Raw genomic sequence first — 16,274 nt, 5'->3', positions numbered from 1 at the left:
GCGGGGAAGGGCTGGGCTCGACACATGGGCCTGCCATTGCGACGGAGGCCGAGGAAGCCATTGGGCGAGCGTCGGGGGTGTAATCACTCTGCACAAAGACAGGAAGATAGCGCAATGCATAAAGCTGGAGGTGTTTTGTCCTTTATTCACTATATGCATTTGTTATGAAATCCGAAGAGCGTATGTTTTTAGAACTTCCCTTTTGTTACTACCATGTGTGCATACGGATAACGGAAGTATCGAGTGATAGCGGGTGGAATGAACCAGAAAATGAAGCAATGCTAAAACGTACCGCAAAAAAACGAACAAACAGTTGGTGAGGTAGAGTTTCTAAGCTCGTCTTGCATGGAAAACAGGCGCGAATGTCCGTGTCAGCCTCGTAAAAGGTTTTTCTTCCATAGCAACGCCAGGAAGACTATACCTCCGTATTTATCTTCAATAAAGTTTGGTTGAAAACAGGTACTGCGCAATACTGATTAATACAAAGCTTTTATGGGAGTGTCCCACTGCAGAATAAGAGTTCACATAAGGGACTAATAACTCGTTACTGTCTCACACTCACCTTCCAATTATAGATAAATTCGGTCTCCCTGTGCAACCAGCTAGCCGTCCTGTTTCGAGTAACAGGCAGAGTGACTTACCCGCACAGACGGCAATCCCGCATTCGATCCCCCAGCCAGGAAGAATGCTTTCGTAAACTATGAAATTACGGTCGAAACTAAAGTATAGGAAAAAATACAGTGTGAACAGAGACGACGGACGAAGAAGAGGTGCACAACACAACCACTGTTTCGCAATTAAATTTTATTCAGGAGGAAACACATATAAAAGCGACCGAAAAAAACGGCGAAGTCAGCAATCACATAAGGCAATAAACTCAAGAAACAAGCACAAATACTGAACAGATACCGCAGGGCGCCCTTTTCTGTGACCCATGGCAAATCGCGTATTGTCCAGGAACCGTATCTCCTCATCAAATAACGTGAATTTTAGTTGCGACACAGCGCTTGTGTTGTGCGCCTCTTCTTCGTCCCTCCTCTCTATTTGTGCTGTATTTTTCATTTAAAATGAACATAATTCAACTAGCCGAACTTTCCATCCTGCTAAAGTATAGACCAGATTCTTTAACCCTCGCACACAGGCTGCGGGTGCGCTCCTAATCTCGACACCAGTCGCCATCTCTCGGTGCGCGTGCTCCAATGGGTCGCGGTGGCACCGCACGTTGAATGCGTTTTTACATGTTCTTCGATTCGGTCACTGATGCGCTACATCACCTAACGTATGTGAGTGTGGGCTATGCATCACTGCTCTCATTTTCCATCTACCCGACAGTAGTGCGGTTATCTGACAAACATTTTTGCTCCTTTTGGTGACATCCGAGGGTATAGTCGACAAGGTAGGGTAGAATGCAAACCGGTACTTATAGGCACATTTCTGCCCTGGCATGTCGTTTGCTGCAGTTTTTCACGTACGCTACCATATATGATAATTTCCATAAGGGCGAAATTCTAGAGGCCCGTCTACTGTGCGATGTTACTGCATGTTAATGAATCCCAGGTGGTCGAAATTTCTGGAGCCCTTCACAACGGCGCCCCTCATAGCCTGAGTCGCTTAGGAACGTTAAACACCCATAAAATCTAAACCACATATGATCATTTTATTCATCAGAATGTAGATTAATTGATTTGACACAATGGTGCAGTGACGTGTGAGCCGTAATCGGATCGGCCAGCTGCAGACTGAAGGCTGTACAGGCAAAGCGCGTGTTTTAATTCGCCAGTACGTCTCCAGCATTCGTGCGCTGAGCTTGCTATTGTTCCCATTAAGTAGATTTCGTGTACGTGTATGTAAGCACGCACACTACCAATTTAAGTTCCTATTTCTACACGTATGTCATTGGCGGGGTAAAGGCCAGTCCGTATTATCTTTCTGGTTTTGGTACCAGTCTGAATCACATGAAGATATACAAGATTTTTTTACATTCTATGACACTTTGCAAATTGGCTACGAGACGCTGTCACACGCGCCGATAGCTTCCGACTAAAGTTAAATTCGACTTCAAGCCGCATAGTTCAGCAAAGCTGATTTCTCTGCAAATATTTAATCAGATTTGATAAATTAAGCGAAAATACATTTTTATGCGCAAGATAGCAAGAACCATAACAAAATTTGTTTTCTGTTAGCCCTGTGGCTCAGTTGAGCTCACAACAATAATTTGTTGATGTAACTAGCGCACCGCCACGCAGGCAACAGCAAAGCCCTATTTGTGGGGGGTATTTTAAGGCCGGCAGCAAAGATTAAGAGCGCACCGGAATTGGAACTGCATGCTAACCATACACCTAATGCTTGATATCGACCTAAGAGTTTTCTATGCAACGGAGCACCAGGACGCTATCGATATAAGAAGGAGTGCGAGTTTGTCAGTTTTATCATCTTGATAACGAAAAGAGTTCTTGCATTACAACCGCGCTGTAGAAGTATGCTCGGCAATGTATTTTTAGCGCCCGAAAGGCTGTAAATCGCGGCTACATACAGGCGAGGCTGCGGAGCTGCCGCGTCCCCATAGTGCCCCAAGAAACGCTCGCACCGCGGCAGTCGCCGCAAAACGGCTACGCCGGAAAACGGCACTCGATTCTGGTCTATAGCTTCCCTCTGTAGCCGTGAGGCTGCACATTGTTGGATACTCGCTTGTTTACAACCTTGCTTAAATCGTAAATGCATATCAGTCAAGTTCATAAATCTAGTTAGGTTGTGGTGGTTTCTAAATCTTAGACAAAAAATTAAAAGATAATACAATTTGATATCAGTTCCAACCTCAGTGAATACTACTGGAAATGCGGCATTGCATATACAACATTAAAAAGGCATCCCACAAAAGACATATCACAGAGATACTGCATATAGAGCAAAAGAAATGGCTGGGGTTCAACGTGGCTTTTACCTAGGTATATGAGCGATAGCTCTGTTAAGTACGGTCTCCACTCGCTTAAATCAAATGGCAAGGTCAAGCGTCAAGTCGGAAGTCAAAGTCAGATGCTCAATGTTGTCATAAGACCACGTGGTCATGCTACTATAGCTTGGGCCGTACGACCACGCATTTAAGTTCGCTTTGATTTTGAGGCATTGAAGGTCATTGTCGATGTGATGCCCACTGCCTCAAATCAAATGTCAAGGTCAAAGACAGGTACCCAATAGTCATAGTCACATGATCATGTGTGTATACAAGAGACCGACACGTGCGGTAGCCATGAAACAACTGCCGTTTATTGCCCGCTCACCGGAAGTGCCCGAGCACGTTGCCAGACTGGCTGGCGTGCACCGTACAGTTTTAGCGGTCACCGATACATCCTCTTTTCTTTAAACATTGAGAAGGTGACTACAGAGTAAGTCCTTCACAATAGGGAGCGGGTGATATGCAGGACGGGGCGCCTTAATTCTGGTGGGCCAACCGGCGGGGAGGCCTTCTGAGTCTTGAGGACCGTCTTAGTTCTGCACCAACCACTCTAGTCGGTCCAGATGATGTAGTGTGTTCTGTAGCAGTCTCTGCTGCTCCCCCTTGAGGTTGCACCGCTGGCCGCTCTCCTGTTTGTTGCTTGGGCGACACGCTTGGTTCGGTTGCCCCCAACGCTCCAGCTGGTCTAGGGGGTGTGAGAGGAACGAACTCCGCGGAACCCCTTTCTCCTGCTGCTGGCGAGGATGCTGTAGGCGGTCTTAGTAGTCTAGGTGGTGTACACAGCTCCCTTGCTGGGGCTGTTGATCTTGCACTCGATAACGGAGTGTCAACACGCATGAGGGCCTGTTGGGGTCTTGTCGCTCTCTGCAACACTGGGCGACTTTCCACGTCTCCAGCGCTGCGTCCTGTAGGATGAAGCTGTTGTGATGTTGGGTTGCAAATCTCTCTCGTTTTTCGCAAGTCTTGACGGTTCCTTCTCAATTCGCTTCCATCCTCTGTTATTACTCTGTATGATCGGGGGGCCACAAGATCTAAAACTATAGCTTTTGTGCCCCACTTGCTTCCAGACCTAATCCGAACGCTGTCTCCAGGCTGTAATGGCGGGAGCTGCTGTCCTTTGTTCGTATCCTGCTTATGTTTTCGAGGTTTTGAGAGCTGCTGAGCTGAATCCGAGCAGGGGTCCGGGAGCGGCGTTCTGCTGTCGCGACCCATGAGATACTTGGATGGTGAGACACCGTCTTCCAGCGGAGACGCACGGTAGTTGAGGAGGCCAAGCCAAAACTCCTCCTTTGGTGATCCTGCCTTCTTGAGTAGCCTCTTGATTATTTGTACGCCTTTCTCCGCGAGTCCATTCGATTTCGGATAATAAGGGTTGGAAATGATGTGTTCAAAGTCAAACATCACTGCAAAGTCCTTAAATTCCTTGGCTGTGAATTGAGGACCTCCATCAGTGCAGACCTCGTGGGGGATGCCATAACGTGCAAATATCCGAGATAGTTTGTTTATGACCTCAGTAGTTGTGGTGCCGTTCAACTCCTCCACCTCCGGATAGTTAGAGTAGGCATCTTACACAACAAGGTAATGCTTCCCAGCATGCTCGCATAAGTCGGCTCCCACCCTGTACCATGGGCGACTGGGCGTATCCCGTAACAGCAGAGGTTCAGCAGGCTGTTTGTAAGCATGTATCTGACAGGTCGGACACCGCTCAGCCATTTCTCTTATTTCAGCTGCCATCCTGGGCCAGTACATGAGGCTGCGTGCTTGTGATGTGCATTTCGCTATGCCCAGATGCCCTCGATGCAACCGACAAAGCATTTCCTTTCGAAGCTCGGAAGGAATGACAACTTTGGTACCTTTCAACAACACACCTTCCACTACTGACAGTTCACTGGTGTGCGTTTTCCACTCCCCGTTCAAAGACTGTGACGCCTGCAGTTTTGCCATGATTTGCTGCAGCTCCGGGTCCCTAGCCGTGGCATCTTTCAATTTGTCCGTTGTTCTTTTGCTCACCCGGTCCTCCAAGACACTTATGGCGTGTATTTCCAAGTCATCTGATAAGTTATCTGACAAGCGTTTCCCTTGCATCCTGGAAAGAGTGTCAGCAATATCCAGTTTCTTCCCAGGAACAAATTGCAACAGGTAGTCGTATTTCAGCAGTCGCAGGAAGAGCCTTTGAAGTCGAGGCGGGATGTCTCCGAGTCCTTTCTTCGAGATAGATATCAATGAACTGTGATCGGTCTCTATAGTGAATCTTCGGCCCAAGACAAACTCATTAAACTTCTCACAGCTAAACACTATTCCAAGGGCTTCCTTTTCAATCTGTGCGTATCTGCGCTCGGTCTCTGTCAGGACCCTTGACGCATAGCCTACAGGCCGCCAGTCGCTACCATGCTGCTGGGAAAGGGCTGCACCCAATGCAAAGGCGGATGCGTCAGTGGACAGCTTTGTAGGTAAAGATGGATCAAATATAGCAAGTACAGGAGCTTGCGTGAGCATTTCGTTTAGACGGGCCCACTCGATGTCGTGCACTCTAGTCCATTCAAAGACAGAGTCCTCCCGCAACAGACCACGAAGTGATTCTGTCTGACTTGCTAAGTTCGGCAAGTACTTGCTGAAATAGTTGACTGCTCCAAGTAGCCTCTGGACTTCCTTTTTCGTAGCTGGCTTCTGGCAATGGGCTAGGCACTCTACCAGTTCTGGGTTTAGTTTGATGCCTTGTTCACTTATTCTGTCTCCAAGGAAGTCGATCTGTTTCACTCCGAACCTACATTTGTCCCAATTAAGAGTTAGGCCAGCAGCACTGGCCGTTTCCAAGGCTCTGTACAGTCTCTCCTGGTGCTCTTCCCATGAGGCACCCCAAACCAAAATGTCATCGATGTAGATGCGTACCTCTGGTAGACCGTCGAAAATCTCTGTCATTGTCCTTTGAAATATCTCTGGAGCCGATGAAATACCAAAGGGCAGCCTTAGGAACCGGTAACGACCAAATGGACTGCTAAATGTGCAAATTCTCGAGGACATGTCATCAAGCGGGATTTGGTGGAATCCACTATTGGCGTCAAGCGTGCTGAAATATTTCGCTCCTGCCAGTTCACTTTCGATCTCTTCCCTGCGCGGAAGCTGAAAGTATTCCCTCTTCAAAGCCTCGTTCACTTTTTTGGGGTCCATGCAGACGCGAAGTTGGCCGTTCTTCTTTCGAGCAATAACAAGTGGGCTTACCCAGTCAGATGGCTCTCGCACCTTGGCAAAGATTCCTGCAGCCTCCAGGCGATCAAGCTCCTCTTTCAGCCGCGATCGAATTGCGTGAGGTACCCGCCGCGCTGGCTCGGCGACTGGACGGGCGCCATCTTGAAGAGTCATGCTGTATTCCCGCTTCAGTTTTCCGATGCCCGTGAACAACTTGGGATACTGCCGGCGAACGCACTCGGACAAAGCCTCATCTTTTTTTACTGCTCTGATTCTGTTGACAAGACCAAACTGCTCACAAGCCTGCAGTCCCAAGATCGCTTGACGGCCCTTCTTCACAACAAAGAATTCCACTAGTCGAGTGTCGGCGCCAATCCGAACCGGGAGGCATACCTTTCCCATGTGCACGATTTCATTCCCGCCGTAGCTGCGTAGTACAGCCCTGGCTGGCTCTGGCTGCTGCTTGGTTCCCAAGGCTTCAAACAGACCGCGCGGCAGCAGGTTGGCCTGCGCGCCGGTGTCGACTTTCAGCCGCACTTCCCGTCCCGAAATACGAGTCGCCACCTCCCAGTCGCGCGCATCAGCAGCGCTCGCTTTCTTGCATGCTGTAGATACGTGCAGCACGGTAAAGTCGTCGTCGTCGTCCGGCCGCTCGGCAACCTCGTTAACATCCGCTGCTCTTGCTTTGCAGCAAACTGCGAAATGATTCTGCCTTCCGCACCTAGCACATTTTTTCCCATATGCTGGACACTCGCGAGGCCTGTGCGAGCGGTTGCAGTAGCCGCATTTGTTTTCTTGGTGTCTCCCTTTGCCGTAACCCAGCGCATCGTTCCTGTGCTGCTGATGCTTGTTTTTCTCTTCACCCACTGCGTCGACGCTTTTGTCTTCACTCCACACTTTGCTTTGTGCGGCAGTGATTTCCTCAGCCTTTGCCCACTCGACGGCTGTGGTGAGTGTCAAGTCCTTACTAGATGTGCCGTACACTATTTGGTCTCGCAGCATCGATTCCCGAAGGTTGTCAAAATTGCAGGTCTTGGATTTCAGTTGCAGGTCTCGATAGAATTGCTCGAACGGCTCACCTTCGGCTTGCGTGCGGTTCCGGAACACGTAGCGCTCGAACGTCTCATTGCTCTGAGGTAGGCAGTAGGCTTCAAAAGCTTGCACTAGCTTGTCGTAGTCCTTCTTGTCTTCAGCGGTAAGATCGAAGGTGTTGTAAACATCTATTGCCTCTTGACCGGCGAGGTGAAGCAAAATGGCGGCTTTCTGGGCGTTGCTGCGTTGTCGTCCTGGCTCTGTTGACTCAGTGGCGATGAAGTAGAGCTCTACCCGGTGCTTGAATCGAGTCCAGTTGTCCGCCACATTAGCCCCGAAACGTAACGGCTGTGGGGGCGGAAGCTCCGTCATTTTTTTTTTATTTGGCGCGGGAACTGGTCACTTCTGACACCATGTATACAAGAGACCGACACGTGCGGTAGCCATGAAACAACTGCCGTTTATTGCCCGCTCACCGGAAGTGCCCGAGCACGTTGCCAGACTGGCTGGCGTGCACCGTACAGTTTTAGCGGTCACCGATACAATGTGGTCATACTATCATAGCTTGGGCCATACCACAAACAGTAAAGTTTGGTTTGACCTTGTGAGGTATTGAAGGCCATTGTCTCATCCACAACGAAATCGGAAGTTGTACCGCGATGAGTAGTGCTCTTGCTCTAAAATACATACTGCATATTGAGTCCTACCCGCCGCGGTGGCTCAGTGGCTAAGGCTCTCGTCTATTGAGCAGGAGTACCCGGGCTGCGGGGACCTGGCCGGGGTGGCCGCGTTTCGATGAAGGCGGAATTCTAGAGACCCGTGTGCTGTGCGATGTCTGTGCACCTTAAGGAACCCCAGGTGGTTCAAATTTCCGGAGCCCTTCACGACGGCGTCCCTCACAGCCTGAGACGCTTCGGGAAATTAAACCCCCATAAACCAAACCAATCTTCATTTTCGTTCCGACGGGCCAATATACTGAAACATGCTCATTACGCATTCACACCTACTGCAACACCACAGACTCGAAAGTAGAAGGTATCCACGTCCGGCTAAGGGCCACAGCAAAAAACAGGAAGTTCACCTCAGACGACTACAAAGCCAAACCTTTTAATCACTCGTCTAGACTACAAGCCATAGACCTAGCATCTTTCAGCAAGTGAGGAATGCAAGTATTGGGGTGAGAAGGCGTTCCTATATCGTACTGTGTGGGCCTGCAAAGAAGATACGGAAATCGAACTAATTGCTCAATCAGCTACTGAGGGGTGCGAGGCAACTCTGTCCACCTCAAACCGGTGTCAGGCTTATGGCCGTAGCGCGTCTTGTGAAAGTTGAAATGCTGATCCACTTTTGCGCTATGCTATGCACTGCGTGAATATACTACGAAGCGTGTGGAAAGAAGATGCGTTTAATCTTCTCGCTTATGTTAATGCGTAAGAATTACTTGTCTTCATGCGTGCCGTGGACAGAAAGTGTCCACTACTACTGCCCATTTCGGTGGACACTAACCCGAGTAACAAAACCTCGGCAACCAGGAGTAACTCTTCCAGAGAGAACGAGGAGGAGCTACAATCACTGAAGCTCCGGAATAGGGACACCAACAACATCTATCCCTCTCCCAAGATGTCAAACAGTTTCACAACCGCCGGCGAGCCATTCCAAGATGAGTTTAGGTAATCGCGCGGCTAGGTGATCGCGTGGCTGATGACGACACTGTGTGCGATCGACGGGACCAGCCGACAACTTGTCACAAATGACACTGAGGAAACGAGAACATGCGTCGCATTGAGTGCGGTGTGATGCATTTGACTAAAAGTATGCTTATGACTCCACAAACAAATTTCATCCTGGGAAATCTGCTCTCGACGATTGCTTCAAGAAAACATTATAAGAGCAGCTGAATCCATGATTTAGCTGAGAGGCACACATCGGGACCTGCTATGTTTCCAGTGACTAGCGATTGAGCAGTGTATGAACTATCAAGACGAAAGTTTTTCCTCTAGCCTACCGCGTGATTGTTTGCTCCTCTGGTGTTCGAAACTGCTCGTTGTTTCTTCTGCCATGCATACAAAGTAATCCCATGCTGTCAGTGAAAGCAGGACAAATATACAGTGTTTTCGAGGGATAACATAACTTACTTTCAAAAACATGCTTTCTCAGATAGTGATTCTTTCACGACCATAGCGAAAGCACTGCTGGACGTGAAGAAGCATGCGAGGGAAGTAGATTACTTAAGTATTTGCCAAAAATCTGAAAAGCGTTTAGCACGTAGGAGCATGGTTGGAATTAGAGAACAGTTGCGGACAATCGGAGTAGACAACATGAATTATTAGATCTAACAGAAAGCAGGCGCCCTTAGCACTACGAAGCTGGGAATTTCGGCCGTCCAGACGCATCGAAGAAGCTCGTGACACCTGAGGAGAAATACTAAAAATTGAAAATTGGTTGTTGTGGAAAGGAAACAGCGCAGTATGTGTCACATCTCGGCGGACACCTTAACCACATTGTAAGGGAAGGGTTAAAGGAGGCCGCATAGCCACGCTCATGGAGTGACAGCTCGGAGCGCGGGCTCCACAATCCATTCGTGTTTTCCCTCTAGCTATAGAAAGGACTAACGCAACGCGCCGCTTGAGCTGACGGGAGTGGCCATAGTTACGCTCGCTTTGCGGCCGGCGAGCCCCTTGCCTGCATCTGAACCACCGAAATTCCTTGCCTCACTGCGCCGAGGGCAATTACATATCAGCATCAGCCTGACAGCGCCCACTGCAGGACAGAAGCCTCTCCCATGTATGTCCATTAACCCGGTCCTTTGCAAGCTGTGCCCATTCTATGCCTGCAAACATCTTAATCTCGTCTGCCCCATAGCCTTCTGCCGCCCCCTGCTATGCTTACTTTCTCTTGGAATCCACTCCGTTACCCTTAAGTATCAGCGGTTATCTTGCCTTCGCAGTACATGCCCTGCCCAAGACAATTTGTTCGCCTTGATTTCGACTAGGAAGTCACTAATCCGCTTTTGTTCCCTCACCCGCTCTGCCCGCTTCCGGTCTCTTAACTTTACACCTATCATTTTTCTTTCCATGGCTCGCTGCGTTGTCCTTAACTTAAGCTGAACTCTTTTCGTCAGCCTCCACGTTTCTGCCCCGTAAGTGAGTACCGGTAAGATAATGCTAATTGTACACATTTCTCTTGAGAGAATATACACCGAATATACATCAGGATAAAATGCTTTAAACTCAAGCACCGGCCACGTTGAAGGTAGGGACAATCAGCGAGAGCAAATGGCCCTACACCCGGCTGTCAACAATCCGGCTGTCAGGTGTTTCCTTCAGGAGTGCGATCGTATCGGCGCTCTCCACAGATTGCCGCACTTCGTAAACAAGCACAGGTAACACCGGTATAAAAGAGGAGAGATTACTTAATAGAACTAAAGCGCAGATTCTGTGTTATGCCACGCAAACGAGGACTGTGCACAGCCTCACCGGCGTCCTGCGGCAAATTCCACCATCACGCAGTAAGCGCTCAGTGGTGGACTATTATCTTCAAGTACTCACTGAGCAAGCGCAGGAGCCTTTTTCCTAAACAAGCAGCAGAAAAAACAGCCACAAAGCCGAAAACAGTAGTGTGGCGCAGGTGTGGGCGGGGCGACGTGAGGCCGAAGGCTATTGGTCGGTGCGGGCTGTGTTCGCGTTTCGAAGGCATTCCAAAATCTCGAGTGTCACCGCGGAGCCCCATGGACCCGAATATCATCTGAACCGAATGCCGTTCCGTGTAGAAGCGTAAGTTCGGCAGTCGAGTCAAATGACACTCGGTTTGAAGGCATTCCGAAAGTCCGTGTAACTGCGCCCTGACTGTCCGCTACAATTATCTAATTGCAACCCAGCGCTAAGGAATGAAACTAAAAAGCCAAGTATCTGATATTAGTTGAATGCCCCAGTGATTAAATTCTCACAATGTATTATGACCCCGCCATTGCCGTCGCTATAGATTATTGCGAAAAAATAAGAATTCTATCTCGAAAAGCCTATTTGTGAAAACTGCACTCGAGACCTAAGCGATTTAGCCCCGCGTCAAAGCCCCACCGTAAAGGCTGTGGCCACAAGCGTAAGTAGATTTGCCACCTGCTCTTGTCAGCGTATCATACACGTTAATAAACATAGCCATAGAAAGTCGACAACGATTTCCGCGCTGTCTTATTGCACTGAAAAACATAGAGAACGTACAAATGTGCGGAAACAAACTATTGAGAGTACAGTTCGCCATGTCTACACCAACACTGCACCACTCTCTAGCACTAAAATCACTAAAATAGAAGAGATCTCTTCCACTGCTCAAGCATTATAGGGATTGCTTTAGAATTTGCGGTGACAATTGCTAGCGGCATAGTTCACGAGATAAAAGCTCGCAAGGCACGTGTCTCCTCACGAGAACGTCGGTGCCTCGCGTCGCGACCTCAGACAAACCGCGATGGACGGTGGAAGGAGATGGAAGGTCAGCAGAAGAGGTCTCTTTCTCCATTCATAAGATCCTTCTTGTTTTCAAGTGTAATTAAGCTTGTAGCACTAGGTAGTACACCGCGCATAACCCAGCCATATGTTTTTTCCCTTAGGGCCTGTTTGCTGCCCGCCACCATACCAGGTGTTTTCTCTAAACATCTGCGGATTTTTCAGCAAACAATTGTGACCGATACGACAGTGCGGTTTTCGCAAGTTGATTTTACAGCATGAAGGAGATTATATACCTGATGGTGCTCGCAAATCAACGCTTGACTAAATAAATTTACTTAATTGACCGTTTATTTCTGATTGTAGGGCTCAAGAATATATGGCGATTTTGAAAGTCGTCAACAATGAAGCTGAGCAGAGTTCTTAACTTGTTCGAAACTGGGTTTGCCTCGAAGGGGCGCAACGGTGTTTGCGGGGCCTCCTCCAAGCACACACCCCTGAAGAAGCCGGGCGCCGGACCGGGGGTGGCTTGTACCGACTTTTACTGGTGGGTATCTAACAGAAACCGAGGCCTTAATGAGGACGATGCCATGCGCCCGGTACGCGCGTTCGTCGTGTCGCGGGTTACGTACTCCGTCCCGTATCTCCAGCTGACGAAAGCGAATAGGGACACCCTAAACACGGTGCTTCGTAAGGCAACGAAGCAAGCACTGGGCATGCCCGTATACTCATCCACGCAAAGACTGCTAGACATGGGCGCCCACAACACGGTGGAGGAGCTCATCGAAGCCCACCCCTCTAATCAGAGAATCCGGCTCAGTCCCACGGAACACGAACGAGCCGTCCTACGCAAGATAGAATGGCAGATCGAGCCAGTACCCATCATGGCGGCCCTTCCGGAGGACTGGAACACGAACATTGAGACCAAACCCCTTCCCAGGAACATGATGCCGGGCAAGGACGACGAGAGGCGCACCGATCGAGCCAAAGCCATAGCCCGGAAGCTGGAAGAGAACCCCAGGGTACTCTACGCGGACGCCTCGATCCAAAAACACAGCGACCGTGCAGCGGTGGGGGCTACGTCAAAAGACAGGCTGATCGTCAGCGCGTCCCTGAAGACAACAGATCCCACAGTTGCCGAAGAATTGGCCGTGGCCCTCGCACTCGCAAAACCGAATGTAGACACCGTGGTCACCGACTCAATGACAGTCTACGGAAGCTTACGCGGGGGGGGGGGGGGGGTAATCTCCTCCGCGGCTCGAGCCATTCCATCCAAGTGCAAGCCTCCTGGAAGAGCCATAGAGTTCGCGTGGGCCCCGGCTCACTCGCAGGTAGCAGGCAACATCATCGCCGACTACCATGCCCGAGAAATGTCAATCCGTGCCGAGCACGGGCCGGAAGAGGTACCGCACCCGGTCACCAGCTTTCGGGACATTATCCGGATGTACCGCGAGGAAAGGTGCAGACAGCCAGAACCGTACCCCAAACTCACCAGGCAACAACAGACGATCCTGCGTCGAGCGCAAGCGGGATAGCTTGCACATCCCGTACTGATGAACCGCATGTACCCTGCGGAACACGATATGCTCTGTCCCTTTTGCAAACGAGAAAAGGGCACCCTGCCGCACCTCTTAGCAGAGTGCACAAAACTCAAGACCCCCTCCTCCCCTTCCCGCCAACGCCCCCAATCCCCAACCCCTTGAGCGATGGGAGACCTTGTTATCCAGCCCCGCCCTACCGATTCAGCTCGCATTGACGGACAGGGGCCAGGAGCTGCTGGAAACATATGAGTCCCGTAACCAGAGAACCACCCCATCTGGTGCCTGCGTGCACCACCGATTTATTTCGGGCTTAATAAATGTTGATTCATCATTCCATGCGCCCATAAATCGCAGCGGCGTACGCATAGTGTGAAAGCCCGTCGCTTTCGAACAACGCTATATAAACACCAATTAACACCCGTTCTTCCTTGTTCAAGAGAAAGAAACACGGTACGAGATAGTGGAACAGTAACGATGGTGGGAGTGCCACTAAAGCCACTAGAGCAGAATTCTAGCCGCAGAAAGGTCACGCTCAGGCCATCGAGAAGAGAGGCATGGTTGGCAACAGTGATCTCTGCCTGACCCTCCGATGCGCAAACGCATTGATCGCTTGTTGATCAGCGCCGCAGCTGCTAGACCGCGCGGAAGATCAGTTCGGTCGCGGATCGCGTGCTTTGGTCACCTCTGCGCACGAAAATAAATTCGTGGCTTCCTATTAAATGAAATAGAGCAATAGCAGTCTCACGTCTCGGTGGACACCTAAACTGCACCGTAAGGGAAGGGAGGAAGGTAGGAATAAAGGAAGAAAGAGATGCCATAGTGGAGGGCTGCGGAATAATTTAGACCACCTGGGAGTTTTAACGTGCGCTGAAATCGCACAGCACACGGGCGCCTTTGCGTTTTGCCTCCATCGAAATACAGCCGCCGCGGCTGGATTCGAACCCGGGAACTCCGGATCAGTAGCCGAGCGCCCTAACGACTGAGACACCGCGGCGGGTGTTTCTCCGTCCACGGTAAGAAATTCGCCGTTTGCCGTCATCTATGGCACGAAATTAGGATTCTAAAGTAGACCGGTGTGCGTTGTCACAACACATGTAGCTAACATGTAGTCATCAACGATGAAACTAAACGTACAAAGGCCTAGTCATGACTCATAGTCATAGTGGTGACCCATGCCTCATATTCATTTCGCAGTGCAGTCTAACTCAGCACTTTATATGTAACGCAATATAAGTTTTGTCGTCAGCCTGACTACGCGCACTGCCGAGCAAAAGCCCCTGCCATGTCTCTCCAATTAACCCTGTCTTTTGCCAGCTGCGCCCACCCTATGCGCGCAAACTTGTTAATCTCATCCGCCCAGCTAACTTTCTGCCGCCCATGATACGCTTGCCTTCTCTAGGAATCCACTCCGTTACTCTTTGCCTAAATCACAAACACTTGTTCTTTCCCACCCTCTACCTGGACAAATGCCCGAGCTACGAAGAACACCGGCCTACACTTTATGATTCCGCTTGGGCCTGCACAACAGCACCCGACGGCGTCTCACCCATAACCCTCCTCACCGTTTCCTCTAGGAAAGATGCTCTCTCAAACACGGAGCCGACCGACCAGCGCCGGCTCATGGAGTGTGCCGAGAAAATAGCGGTGGCTATCTGGGCCACGGACTGAGAGCTCTTCTTGAGACCGCTCTGACCGGCACGAACCCGCTAGACCAGCGACGGCAGCTCTGCCTGCAGTATACAGCGGCGGCACATGGGAGCCCTAGACTGAAGGCTCCACTCAAGAAGATGAGCACAGTACAGTTCTGTAATAAAATATTTCCCTCTTCCTCATCAACAAAAGCGTAAGAGACTGGGTACGTGACGAAGACGACGGCATTGCAGCCCGGGTGTTAAGATTTCTCCTAGTTGTTTGTTCTTCTGAGGGAAGTGTATGAACCGACCGACTATAAATCGGAGTGGCACTCCCCCTTGGTGATGTGCTCAGGCTTTCCTCGCTCTAGCGCTCTGTTGCTCTGTATGTTTTCGGTGTGTTTCATGGCGTTTCTTCAAAGCTTTGTAAATTATTTAATGTAAATGAAATATACTTTCAATGTAATGAATATCATGCTTAAAAAAGATGTGGTGGCGTAGTGGTATGATGCAGCGGCCAGCGGAACTGACTTGTTAGCGCCGCCACGTGTTCGGATCCCACTGCCCTGCGCCAGCTGATAAGTTTTTTATTTCTTTAGTGTCTTCCTTCAGTGCGATGCCGGCCTTCCGCTGCAGTGAGGATCTGGTGCCGTAGCTTAGAGTAAACCGTTATTCAGGCAACTCGGAAATCAAACGGGTGGCTAAAATGCAGCATTTGGGCTGAATAACATTAATCACCAACTCCCCGAGCCTGGAGTGAACGATTCCTGTTTTGCCATTTCGTCCCCTAGCGGTTTCACTACGCCGAAAAGCGGTTGTCTGTATATCTGAAGCCTGCTTCTAGCACGTGGGTCAGTTCTGTCGCGTGCCGTTGTGATGTCATAACCAGCTGCCACCTGCCATCGCAGGGCAGTGGCGCGTAGCTCAGCCGCTGCAACTCTGCGCCTGGAGCAAAATCAAGACTCCCACGGGTCCGTGAATGCAGACAATGACAAATTCCACCGCAGTAGAAGTCTAAAATGATGCAATATTCCGAAAACTTACATCATATGATATATCAGCCAAAGTAAGCGAGTTCAGATCAAACAAAACCAAACAAAAGTCAAGTTAAATCATGCAATACAAGGGTTGATGGTGCTAGCGCACGATAATTCGTGGTTGACCCCATGGTAAACGGCCCGTGATTTTGCTTGCACCTCCTCGCATTGCAGCACCTTTTTCTTATACCACAATTCCACCGAAAACAAAAGTAGCAAGAAGATAGGACTGTACTTGACAATCACACGAGTACTCACACTAGTACGAGTTCTCACACGAGTACTGTCGACTGTACTTGACTACTCACTCATTCACACGAGCTTCCACGAAGTGTACCTCAGAGTAGTAAAAAAAAATAGCTCGCGGTTCAGCGTTACTAAGCACGAAATGTTGTGCGAAAGCATAGTTTTTGCAGTTGAACACCACAGCCACGTACTTCAAGCTCGATTCTGTC

At 49.7% G+C, this 16,274-nt stretch overlaps 1 protein-coding gene across 1 annotated transcript; it reads right to left on the bottom strand.

Annotated features, from left to right (window-relative positions):
- Positions 1–3,222: 3,222 nt before the first annotated feature.
- Positions 3,223–6,593, bottom strand: LOC144100487 (uncharacterized). The gene is made up of 3 exons (XM_077633428.1): positions 6,173–6,593; positions 4,864–5,083; positions 3,223–4,332 (listed from the first exon to the last, which is right to left on the bottom strand). The coding sequence occupies exons 1-3, from the start codon at positions 6,539–6,541 to the stop codon at positions 3,431–3,433; spliced, it is 1,491 nt and encodes a 496-aa protein (XP_077489554.1). The 5' UTR covers positions 6,542–6,593; the 3' UTR covers positions 3,223–3,430.
- Between the last annotated feature and the right edge of the window lie 9,681 nt (positions 6,594–16,274).

This window comes from Amblyomma americanum, chromosome 8, assembly GCF_052857255.1.
Source record: "Amblyomma americanum isolate KBUSLIRL-KWMA chromosome 8, ASM5285725v1, whole genome shotgun sequence".
Taxonomy (NCBI): domain Eukaryota; kingdom Metazoa; phylum Arthropoda; class Arachnida; order Ixodida; family Ixodidae; genus Amblyomma; species Amblyomma americanum.
Note: the sequence above shows the minus strand (reverse complement) of the source record. Positions and strands in the feature narration are given on the sequence as shown.

Excerpts from the sequence above, each read along its gene's own strand:
- LOC144100487 (XM_077633428.1), bottom strand. The coding sequence starts at position 6,541 with ATGGGAAAGGTATGCCTCCCGGTTCGGATTGGCGCCGACACTCGACTA. Across the intron at positions 5,084-6,172 it reads TGCGAGAGCCATCTGACTGG|TTTGTTCCTGGGAAGAAACT; the intron begins GTAAGCCCACTT and ends TACCTGTTGCAA. Across the intron at positions 4,333-4,863 it reads GGCGTCACAGTCTTTGAACG|TTTCCAACCCTTATTATCCG; the intron begins GGGAGTGGAAAA and ends TTGAACACATCA.